Source organism: Calypte anna, chromosome Z (assembly GCF_003957555.1).
Source record: "Calypte anna isolate BGI_N300 chromosome Z, bCalAnn1_v1.p, whole genome shotgun sequence".
Taxonomy (NCBI): Eukaryota; Metazoa; Chordata; class Aves; order Apodiformes; family Trochilidae; genus Calypte; species Calypte anna.
The window spans coordinates 34,693,650-34,706,130 of NC_044274.1; the positions used below are offsets into that span (position 1 = coordinate 34,693,650).

General features: G+C 35.9%; 1 protein-coding gene across 4 annotated transcripts in view; it reads right to left on the reverse strand.

The window, feature by feature from the left end:
- NTRK2 (neurotrophic receptor tyrosine kinase 2) overlaps nucleotides 1-12,481 on the reverse strand; it is a 206,746-nt gene that overhangs the window by 118,844 nt on the left and 75,421 nt on the right. For 2 of the 4 annotated variants that reach the window (XM_030466981.1, XM_030466985.1), the window contains exon 12: nucleotides 7,587-7,658. The exons of the other annotated variants lie outside the window; for them this stretch is intronic. In XM_030466981.1, the coding sequence (XP_030322841.1) occupies nucleotides 7,587-7,658 (72 nt within the window). The remainder of the gene's footprint in view (nucleotides 1-7,586; nucleotides 7,659-12,481) is intronic. 4 annotated transcript variants of the gene reach the window in all.

A 12,481-nucleotide genomic window follows, 5' to 3' on the forward strand; every position in this document is an offset into this window, starting at 1 on the left:
TATATGGTTGCTACCTTCCCTTCAGTTTCTTAGGCCACTCAGACCTCCTCTGTGGGATTTTGTTTTCTTACAATTGTGAGATTGCATACATTCTCGGACACAAAGTCAATGTATTTACGTGTACGTACAATGTATTTACAACAAACACATATCTACACCACATTTTTAACACTAAAGCAAATAATTGCAAGCAAAAGATTTCTGACCGTGCAGTTTGTTCCTTTCCATGTCTGCTGCAATCACAGTGGATTATATTGTTGTGTTTAAACTCACTTCTGAATTTGCATTTGAGAAGTTAACTGATGAACAATTATTAAGTGTACAGTACTACACAAAACACAGGTAGACAACAGATCTGTTTATATTCCTTTTTGCATCTGCGTATGTATTATTAACTGCAGGAGTTCTACAAGTCCTATTGAAGTCACAAGAATTAATCACTATAAATACATCTTGTAAAGGAAAAAATTATGAATGGAAAGGAATTTTAAAAAGAAGAAAGAAAAATGTTTTAAAATAAGACAGTCTATTGACTTTAGTCACTGAAACATAGAAGGAAACCATGTAAACTACACAGAAAAAAAAAAAGAACGTAGAAATATGGAGATAATTGCAGGAGGTTGTGGGCTGGGACACAGGTAAAATGGAAGAAGAAAAATGGACTGAAATATAAAGATGCAGAAACTGAACAGAGTGCTTTTTAAAAAAACAAAACAAAACAAAACACAACAGTTACAGAGAAGGTATAAAAACTAACAACCCATTAAGCAGCAGATATATGGACTTCACTTGTACATGATCTCTCTGACTATTTGGAGTCATTAAACTAATAGATGCAAAATATTACGGACAGTGGGTATTTAGACGACAATTTGTCATGTCCTAACTGCCAAGCTATTACCTGGCTTCTGAGAGCTCAAAAGGAGTCAGCTGGGCAGGCTGAGGCAAAAGCTGATTTTGGCTTGAGTTGCTGCCTGGGCACTGGATTCTGAGTTTAATACTAGCTTAAAAAAATCCACTGCTGTTATGTAAGCTGCCGCTCATACTTGCAAAGAAAAGTACACTGAAGAATAAAAATAAAATACTCGAAACTGGAGGAGAGACAAAAAGCTATCCATCCTTCCTGTACAACAAATTACAGAACTTCATTCATCCTTTAGGAGAACATGATGTACCTGGCTCTCTCAGATGCAAAAGATAATAAGCCTGCTGTTACATTATTTCTCATATCAGCTTTTCATTCACAGAGTTTTGAACTGAGCACTGTGCTCACTTTTAGTCTTAAAACATTATAGTGATTTTGCAATACACTATTTTGGGGACATCAATCCAAGTCTAGAGGCTCTTGTCCAATGAGAATGTGCTGCATAAACTGTAGTTTAAATTATGTTATCAATACAGATCCAGCTGAGCCAATAGTAAGGATATTTTTAATCCTTCAACTGGCTTTCTGGAAGGTGACTATCTCATGGGTTTTGCAGATCTGTATCTCAGGTACTGCTAGATGTTCTGTAACTTCCTAAGAGTTTATTCTTTTTGGAAGCTGAATAAAATGCCTTTTAGAGCAACTGTTTTTAGATTTTCTATTAATTAGAGGAGAAAGCATAAAAAGGAAAGAATAATAGCAAAAAGTTCATGTATTTATACATACCAAACAAGCAAGTAACCAAGAGTCAAGAAGAATCTTTCAGAAGCCAACTTTTTCCCTACTTTAACTAGTGCACAACACGGAACTGAGCAGTTAATGACATGATAATAGCTAATGTATTGTCATGTCTGAAAACGTGTGAAATCATTTTTACTTCAGTAGGATTTTAAATAATTTATTCTGATGATCTGTACATAAATTGGAGGTCTGCAGGTAAACTTTCTTGATCATTACAAACATGACCTAAACTCTTTCAGAGGCAAGAAAAGTTTCCTGTAATGAATATACTCACATGGCACTTGGCAAAATTCTGAGAAAATTCTGTATCTGAATTTCATGTTAGTCTCTCTTTTCAGATCAGATTTTCCAGTAACTTAGTTTACCTAGTTTACTTAGTAATTGGAAAAACTAATATCTGAAAAGATTCAACAGGCTACCCCATGAAGTTTTACATCTAGAGGGTCAAGAGTCTTGACACTTTTGTTTTCCAGTTGCTTACAACAATGGAAAGGCAGATCACAATATGGTATTGTATTAACCTCAAGACTGGTTTTATTAACTCAAAAATTATGGTCTCCTTTACAATTCCTCAAAATATTGCAATGTTTTAGAAAGTTCCACTTTTCCACTAGCTCTTCCTCTAATGTTTAGATTTATACTCCACAGATAAGGAAAGAGTTTGCCATTTTATGGATGCTGCCACCTGAATGAGATTTCAAAATGAGCTTAATAAAATTGGAGCCATTAACATTAGTGTTGCAGGCAGCAGTCAGTCTGTTTAGTAGCTTGTTTCATTGATCTACAACTTCATAAAATGAGAAAGAGGGTCAAATAGAATTATATGTACTTTAGTGTAGAGTCCTATTAAACTGTTCTCAGAGTAAAAGAAGTTAGAACCAAGAGACACTATAACTTGCCCTGTCTACTCAGCTTTTTAGAGGACAACAATATTTTGGGGTAACAGTCCTCTATGTTGCTAACAAGGATCATTTAATATCTTAATCAGTTTTTCCTTAGCCTGATAAGGAGCTTTTATTTTATTTCCCAGCAAGATACATTGGAGGAGGTACTAATTTTCCAAGCTGGAAGCAGAAAATGAAATATTTTTGCTCAGCACTCTTGAGGAGGAAATACTGAATCTTTCTTAAGAACAGTTGTTACACTCATTTCTTTCAGCACAACATCCAACAGATGTTTGTTTTTACAATACTGATGCTGATGCTGTAGTTGTCTTGCTTGTTATTGATTAGTGAGATTCAAAGACATTAAAAGCTTAATCTCAAACCACTAGTGCTCAGAGATAGAGTTTAAATTTTGCATAGTGCTTGGAGATAGTCAGTGCATATATTTTGCACAGCTTCTAATTCAGGGACAGTTTAAAGTGAAAAAAAAAAGAGACCATAAATAAGCAACAGTTCAAACCCAGAAACAGAACTCTAGAGTAACCATAGCTCCCCATAGAAGCACAGAAAATACACATTTATAGAAATCTAATTCATAGGAAAATGTGTAGCAATTACAGTCTATAAACACATTTTAAAACATGTGACATCTGCAGGTTATTCTACACCTCATCTGCAGGAAACACAATGCCTGAGCATTCAATAATATATCAAGGAATGCTTTCTCAAAGCTTTCTGCAAGTACTTGATAAATCAAAACTGTTAAGAAAGAAGGCTGTTTACCTTATGACATCCCTAGTATTTTAGCTTAATACACTCATTGGTATGCATGTAAAATAGAGAAATGCTACTATACAGATAAACTTTGGTAAGTGTCACTTTTCAGCCACAAGAAAGAAGATCAAATCACATGAAGGACACGGCATAATTATGTCTTACCCCTTTGAAAAAGAGAATCAGTCTCAACTTTGAAACCATTCTGCCTCTACCTGAATATTGAAGCCAACTCTGTCATCACATTACTTTGCACAATTCCAAGAATCAATAGTTATTTCACATTTTCAGTATATGGCCTTTTGACAAGGACTGGCAAACTAGTTTTCATATATAAATAAGGGAAAAAAGGTTCTTCATTCCTGTACAGTAAGAACTATGGAACTATATAATATATATGTACATTTATAATGGGATTATATTGCTTACTATTACTTTACAACAATATTAACTCTTTGATCATCATAGGTATTTTAGCACTAAGCAAGCAATTCTCCAGCTTCCTTTCTCTGACATTTTACCTGTGTAGTCCAAGTGCTTCTTACAAGATGCATAATCTAAACGCAGAGTGTCTCTAGTAAAACTATTCCTTTTTTCTTACTTGATTAAACTACCTTCCTTTACAGTCACTACTATCCAAACACTTCCACATGGTGATTAACAATGTCTCTTAAAAACATGATCTGTGTGTGCTGAATAATGGACTCACAGCAAGCATCCACGGGTCGTATTCCAGCAAGCCCAGTTACTGTTTTGTTCCATGAACATTACTTCATCATTTCTCTGCATATGTTCTTCCTCCATCCTGCGCAGACTTCTAAAGTGTCAGGGCAAAAGATAACTGCCCCATTTTGATACAGTGTTGGCTCAAGTATTTCACTGTATAAATTCTCTCCTGATATGAAAATTAAGATATAACTCCATAAGAAAAAACCCAAAATAACCCAAAAGCCTTGCTAGTTATCTCTTACCCCAAGGTCTAATGTTACAGCACAGGTAAGAGACAATCTTACACTTGCCTTCCACTGGATCTTGTTTACATTTGTCCTTCTTCACAGTAACACATGAGCTTTGAATATAAGGCAAGAGATATTTCTTCATGAACCTCATGGTTTGTATTTACATTCCTGAAAAGCCAATTCAAAGTCTGGCACACTTTTGTAGACAACCTGAAGTATATATATATATACTTCATATATATATGTGTATGTATATATATGCATATATATACACACATACTCCGCACCTCTTCCAAGGCTCTGGGGGCTTTTCTTTCTCGCCAGATACTGCTGTAAGCTGGGATCACACCAAAGACACAGCATGGCTGTGAATGGCCTTGTGATTCCTCTCGAACACAGAAGATGGACAATATTTTAAAGGAAAATAATGAACAATACAGAATCAAAGAATCATTAAGGCTGGAAAAGACCTTCAAGATCATTGAGCCCAATGATAATACAACTATCACAATCCCTAAACCATATTCTGAAGCACCACATCTAAACATTTCTTAAATACCTCAGGCATGGTGACTAGACCACCTCCCTGGGCAGCCAAACTTAGTTGGTAACTTCTTCAAACATAGTACTAAATGCAGCAGTTTGAATCTTATGAATCACAGCTGCCTGGAGCTAAAGTAAGTAAAACGTGTGCTTATTCTACGTTGACTATGATTTTCTTCACTCTATTCTCAGTTTTATATGGACACAAAATGGTTCTCCAGTCAATGGAGAACTATTTATAAGACACACAAAGGAATCAAGAAGGAAAATGGTCTTTTGAAGAAAGGAAATTTTCCACAATCTGCTTTTACTACCTCTTACACCACCTTTTTGACAGAACAAAATATATACTGTATTTTTCGGCTAAACTGCACCTGAATTAATGTCAAAAAGCTCCATCTGAAGATTCATTGACTTTACAGGAAAAAGTAAACAATTTTAGTAACCCATACTATGTATTTATAAACTTAATTAAGATGAAATGTTAGTCATGAGTCTATAATGGATACAATGTTTAGTTGCATATTGCTGTGACTACTCTGTGCAGCTAGTAAGCGAAACAAAGTGTTCTGTTACTTGAAATTGTGGTCCTACAACTTGTGCTACTGTGTTTCTCATCCATGTCTGGCAGCCGGTAGGCTATATACATGCTATAATATCCTATTTGTATCTTAGTGGTCTGCTGCTACTGATACACAAGAAACATAATTTTCCAAGCTGTGTGAAAAGCCATAGAAAAGTACATGTTCTGTGCTGAGTACATGGAACAAACCCATCCCCTATTTTTCACCTGAAGAAAACCACTCTCACTCTAGGGACAGAATCAGGAAAGGAAGGGTGTTATTGCACAGTTACTTCTGTAGCATTGCCTTCTTTCCACAGAAATAATGGTCCTGTAGCCACACTAACAAAATGTTTGAAATGCACTGGAAATAAGAGATACGTCTTCTGAAAGAAGAGAGATTGATGCTTTTCTTGATATCAACTTCTCCTAAAGGCCCTGTCCAGAGTCCTTAGTCTTCACAGCCAAATTTCCTTGCATTTTCAATCAATAAGTAGCCAAACCAACATGCTCAACTCTTCCATGATCAGACAAACAGAATGACTTACTGCCTTTGGGCTCCAGTAACCAAATAGGTCCCAGCCTGCAACAATTGCAGGTCAGGAGTCCCTGGAACACAGCAATGTTTTGGCCACAATGGTGTCACCGTTAGCCAAAGCATGGTCTCCACTTGTGCTGTTGACACTGCAGAAATAATCAGTTTAACACCTGACTTCCCTGTCATGAGACAGGGTTCCCATCTCATCCTCCCCTGCTTCCACAAAGAAAACTGACTTGCAAGACTGGTTGCTTCCAGGCCCATCTATTAAACTAAAGATTTCAAAGACAAAGAAGCTCAGCACACATCTGTGTCAGTAAATTAGTAAAAGGCCACAGCTCAGGCTTGAGTAAGGGTTTTCTTCTTTTTTTGTCCATAATTATTTTATCCACAGGAGATAAATAGCACTCTCCCAGACGATATGACAGTACAGCTCAAAGGAGAGCATAGGTCAGGAATTATTTGCAATACACAGTATGTATAAAGCTACCTTATGTATAAGGACTTTAAGAGATGAGGGAGAAAAGAGTTTAAAACTTATGGACATGATCTATGCCTTTCCCTGTGGGCCAAAGGATGTACTCTAGACCCATTTGGTTTGATGGCATAGTGGTAGTCTCAAATACTGCTGTGTTTTGCCTCAGAACCAAGGGAAATTGTATAGTACATGCAAACCACACACTGTGCTTACTCTCTAGGGAGACTGCTTAGCAGGTAATACAGAACTGGGTTATTTCTGATTATCTGAAGTACAATGGAAGAGATGAGTCAGTTATGTAAAATGCATGCTAGTACTGCAACTGGTTAAATAATTTTCAAAATATTTTGTTTTACTTTTATTTTTTATTATTTTTAATGAGGGACTCAAAAACCTGGTATTTGGCCAGTTCTAACTATTTAGGCTTGGTGCCATGAGTCAATATTGATGAAAGAGAAAGCAATTTTTGACATTCTGTCTGAAAAATGTGTTAACAGGTACTTAAGAGCTCATGTGATTTTACTCTTGTCTGGACTGGAAAATAAGGTGATGATTGAAAACACGTTAGCGAAATTAAAAATAAATAAATAAATAAATAAAAATAAAATAAAATAAAATAAAATAAAATAAAATAAAATAAAATAAAAAAAGGAGAATGAAAACCCACTCATCTAAAAACACTAGTCTAAACATGATATTTGGGACTTTTCCCTAGATATACAGCTAGGTTCACTTAGATCAAATGGGTTCTTACCAAGTGCTTCACAATGAATGTTTAAGGAGCAAATCAAGGTTGCTAGTTACATTCTCACATTATTATCCAGTCTATCCCAATTTATCAAATATTGCAATACAACAAAATCCTTTTTCAAGCCCCGTTCAAAGCCTCGACATTTCTACAAAAACAATTTCCCAGATTCATATGAGTGCCTATGATGCATCATTACTTATTGACAATTTTGACTGCATACACATAATTTTTTGACCAGAAAGCAGGTATACAAGTACATATGCTTATACATAATAGATACATCTTAGATATATAACTGAAAACAAATGTAGTAATTCATAATTACATCTGTTCTAGGAACAAATATTTCTGTAAATTCACTAGATATATTAAGAAACAAAACAGTATTTGCTTTTTATATGTTAGGAGTCTGAATAGCTTTATCATCTCACCTTCATTGTCGTAGTCTTGCATTGAAAGCCATATTTGATCTACCAGACCAGCTCCTTTTACTTCACCATGAACTGGAATGGAATGCATTGCCATTAATGCAATTGTCAAAGGTTTGGTTTGCAACTGCCAGTTCTACATTTTCATTTGTTTGGCTTGTTTTGTTTTGTTTTTTTTAAGATATATTTATTTTTCACCAACTGCTTTAATTTTTCCATCCTACTCTGTAGGAACAGAACATCATTGGGATACTTCTAGATTGTTCCCAGTTCACATTTTTCAGTTAACAATCTATACCATAAGGAGAGCTGTCACAACTAACTGATATTGTTTGGACTGGACTCTACCAGAGGCAGCTTGTACATGTCTTTTATAGCTATAAAAACATACATGGCTTCAAAATATTTAGGAAAAAAATGTAATATTATGCTTTATGATAAGCAGTGAGGACATATTCCACAGTCACTGGCCAAATAGTTCTTTGTGTATGTCTTTGTCTTGTGAAGACAAACTTAGTGTACAGATAGCCCCCACTGAAGTAAAGGGTCAATACTTGGTCATACCGCATGGAACAATTTTTTGCTGGTGGTTTGTGGTTTTGTCAGGGGCTTCTGCTTTTGTTGGGGATCACATAAAAAAAACCCCAAACCCTCAATACATTAACACCTAGTGAGTAATTCACTGCATTAAAGAATCCTCAGAAGACCTAACATGAAAACAAGTTAATCAGCATCTGGTCCTACTAGTTACTATTAGTACTGAAATTAACTTCTAACCAACTTGCACTGCCTAAAGCTTCTGCAGATTGCCATCTGTTGTGCCAAAGGCACTGGTATTTCCTCACTGCTTCCTCTGAGGCAGGAGATACCTATGTAGCAGAGTAACTTTCCACATCTCTTTCTGTTCCAGTCCAAGGTAGTTCAGCATAAGGCAACGCAATGAACACAAACAGAAGATTTGCAAGTTCAAGCCACTCTGCCTCGAGTCTTCAAGTGTCAGAACTAAACATCCTTTGCAGCATAAAAAAATCTATTCCACATGTGAAGGCAATGGATATGTGGACATACATTATGAATTCAGTGTAGGGACAAGCATCTAAAAATTAAAAAAATGTAAAAGAAAACTGAAGCCATCTGGACAGTTCAATTTAAATTGTCTACTTAAATTATGCCACTTGAATGGCATACAACTACTACATACATGGCTACTTTGTGTAGCTGCATATTTATATACACATATCTACAAATTTTCTTCAACATATTTGAACATATTTCACAAAAGTGACTGAAAGCTTTTGCCTTGGAAATTACATTAACATTAAAGTACTAGTGCCATACACAAAAAAAGCAGTAGAAATAGATTTTCTATTACTAGCATTTATGAAAGCATAAAATCAACAGAACATATATAAAACTGATTTGATTAATACTAAATATGATGTCAGTAAAATGCACAAAGTTAATTGTAGACACTGTTTGACTGACTGGGGATAAAGATCCCAGCATGTTAGGATCCATTGTGTTCAAGAACGATTAAATGTTCTACAAGAAAAGTTGACATCCAAGAGCTTGCTCCTGAAATCATTAAGATAACTTCAAAATCTGTCCTGACTTCAGACCTTTACCCTGCCATTCTCCTAAGAAGCAGAAGTAAGAGATTATGACCTAAATCTCATTTGTTATTTTTCAGCCAACATAAAAATTATACTGGACCAACTCTTTTAGCTTCTATAAATAAATCCAGCCCATTCTACTTAAGTTAACAGATCTCAAGTATCACTTTTAAACTATAGAATTTAAATTTTAAAAATAGACTCTGTTCAAAAATATTATGTCTATGTGAAAACTGAAGTACTTAAGTAAGGATAGACAGCCTTGCTTGTCTTTCGACAAAGCATCAAACCTGTATTTTAAGCACCCTACTCAGAAAGAAAATGGTTGGCTGAAAGAATATTCTAACAGGATCCAAACAAAAGATATTAAGATATTCTTCTATATTTGTGAGTGACTGCTTATGATATTTTTCAAAATAGGAAAAGTATTTTAAGGGGACAAAGGTTCCTACCCCTATTTAAGAAATACTTTCCTCTCCTGAAATTAAAATACTGAATCTGGTACTACCTTTAGGATTTAAAATTTAACTTCAGGAAGTAAGGGTAGTTACTGAGTTTGTAACAAGTTTACTTAGCTTACACTGAACAGATCTCATAAAGGACAGTACACAATAAAATAATATTTTTTAAAAAATATACCTTTCACTTCACTAATTGCCAAAGCACATTAAAAAGTATCATTGCGCAAGCAGTTGAAATATCCTTTCCCTTGCAAATACAGAAACTTAATTTTCTCAAACTCAACTTTATATTACAAATCTTGCAAAATCAAATATCTCAGATATGCTACACCAGCTACACCACAGCTTTCCAATCCACAATGCAACCACAGAACTACTGGAGATAGGAAGGGAGGGAAAAAGGCCCTCTCATGACTGACATGAAGCCATTCACAAGCTCAGCACCCCTCTATTAAATTAGGGCAGAGCCCTCTCCTGAAATAAAACAGCTTATTGATAAAGTCTGACTATGCTGAAAGTTATTGATGGCAATGTTGATTAAGCTAGTAAATAACTCCTTAAAACCACTCCTATGGTTGGGCCAGGGTTGTGAGAAGGACAGAGACCAAGCAGCAGTTCTGACCTTGAAACAAAAGTATTGATCAGATTTGCCTTGTGAAAGGAAAGAGGGGAAACTGACACCAACTATCCTGAATAATTAATGAGCTCCAACAGCATGCTCCTGACTCCAGTTCCTTGGACATAAAGTGGATTTTTCTTCAGGCTTCCCCAAAACCAGCACATTTACAAACTATTCATGCAATGAAACAGCAAATTCATCCAAGACAATATGAAGTACATTTAGGCAACAACTCAGAGATTACACATCATGATCACTGACTGTAAGCATTTTCTCTCAGAAAGATGCTGTTAAAGAAAGACTCATATACCAACAAAGTGGAAATATGAAAAGATTTTTCTGTTTACCTTCCACTACAGGAAGAAATAAATGCAGCAAATTCTGTCCCTGGCAGAAATCTATAGGCTGTATATGCATAAAGGAGTAGTCAGTGCTGTCAAAGGCAGTGTATTCATACATGTAGGAATTTGTCCATTTTCAAAATATCCATTCATTTAAATTCCCTCTAATTGTCTATTTAATTACTAAATGCTTTCCACTGTCTAGAGATTAGAAATCTTCCTAAGATATACCCTCCTTTTCAAGAAGAACAGTAACATTGACAAAGGTGAGAATTACTACTCTTGCAATTAAATTCAGATACCTTCTGTAGCAGTGGGATACAAATACCCATTAGACTAACAGTGCTGCTTCTGTGCTTAATGATTACTGAATTAATGAGATGATCCCTTTTGCCCTAAACTTTGCTCACCCTGGAAATTTACCTTTTTGTATGGCAGTCAAAAAAAACATCCAAAAAAGATTGAAAGAGACCAGGTAAGGAACATGCAATCAAGGCAATTATAAGGACACTCATTTATTTAAGGGAGAAATGGATGAGCTGTGGATGAGAAATGGATGTGAAGGACAACATGCAAACCTACACTATAAGCCAAAAAGCAATACATCTTCAGTGCTAGTTCCAAAATGCCAAATTACTGCAAAGTAAGTTTAGCAAGAATCTGGTGATGGGCAGCTTCACATCAGGAATTACATGGTACCATAATGGAAGAGGAGAATCATTCATAATGCTATTTTTCAGGGTACATTTTCACTCTACCACTGTCAGTTCCATAGGATACAGGTAATGAGCAGGTAATGAACTCAAAGACCTACAGATTAATTCTTTCTGACAAAAAAACCCAACAACAACAAAAAAACCCTGACCCTAATGAAATATCTTATTACACTTACATTTCAAAGAGATAAAATTTTTCCCAGTTTTGTTTATGAACTTGTCTTAAATCCTATGGCTTTTACATAGATATTATAGAAAATCAAGGAAAAGTAAAATGCAGTGGAATGTTCCTCTGTAGTAAAAGTCTTCAGTCTTGCCTGTAACTATTAAAGCCACCTAACATCAGAGAGGATCTGTGATCTTTTTTTTTTTAAATGAGCTGTATACAAACCTACCCATAAGTCTGTAACTTTCAGGCCAAGGGCAAAATTCTCTTCTTCTATGCATACTACAAATGAAGTATCTGTGGAGTCTACCACAGTGCTTATTCTGCACTGGCTGGTAGCTCATATTTCCATCAAGGGTACTGTCAGTGCTGAAAAACAATAGGAGACAGCAGCCAGGCTAGGGCAAAGACATTTAGTCTCACTGCTGGCTGAACTCTGCAGTAATCATCATCACGACACAACCAGCCATCTATCTGATTTAACAGAGATGATCCACAGTTCTGATCAGCTGCTTCTGATTACTTGCACAGGATCAGTGTGAGAGGCCTCCTCTTGAATTAATTATTTTAATTGTAAATATCACACACACTGAAATTAAAATACGCAGGGAAAGACTGGCTGCTGCTTCTATTTGTTACTGTATGCTTTGATGTGTTCACATTCAGTTTTGTGACCACATGTAAAGAGCACAGGTCCCATTAAATAAAATTCACTGGAACGGGTTGCCCAGAGAGGTGATGGAAGCCCCATCCCTATAAGTTTTTAAGGCCAGGATGGACAGGGCTCTGAGAAATCTGATCTAGTGGGAGGTATCCCTGCTCATGTAAGGGGGTTGGAATGAGGTGATCTTAAAGGTCCTTCCAAGCCTGAAAATTCTATGATTCTTTCCAGGACAGAGATGTCCTGACCAGAGGTCAAGCTGAGTGCCTCTGTACAGACCTTTGCAAAGGTAGCTTTCCCATCTTTCTTCCTTTGATGCTG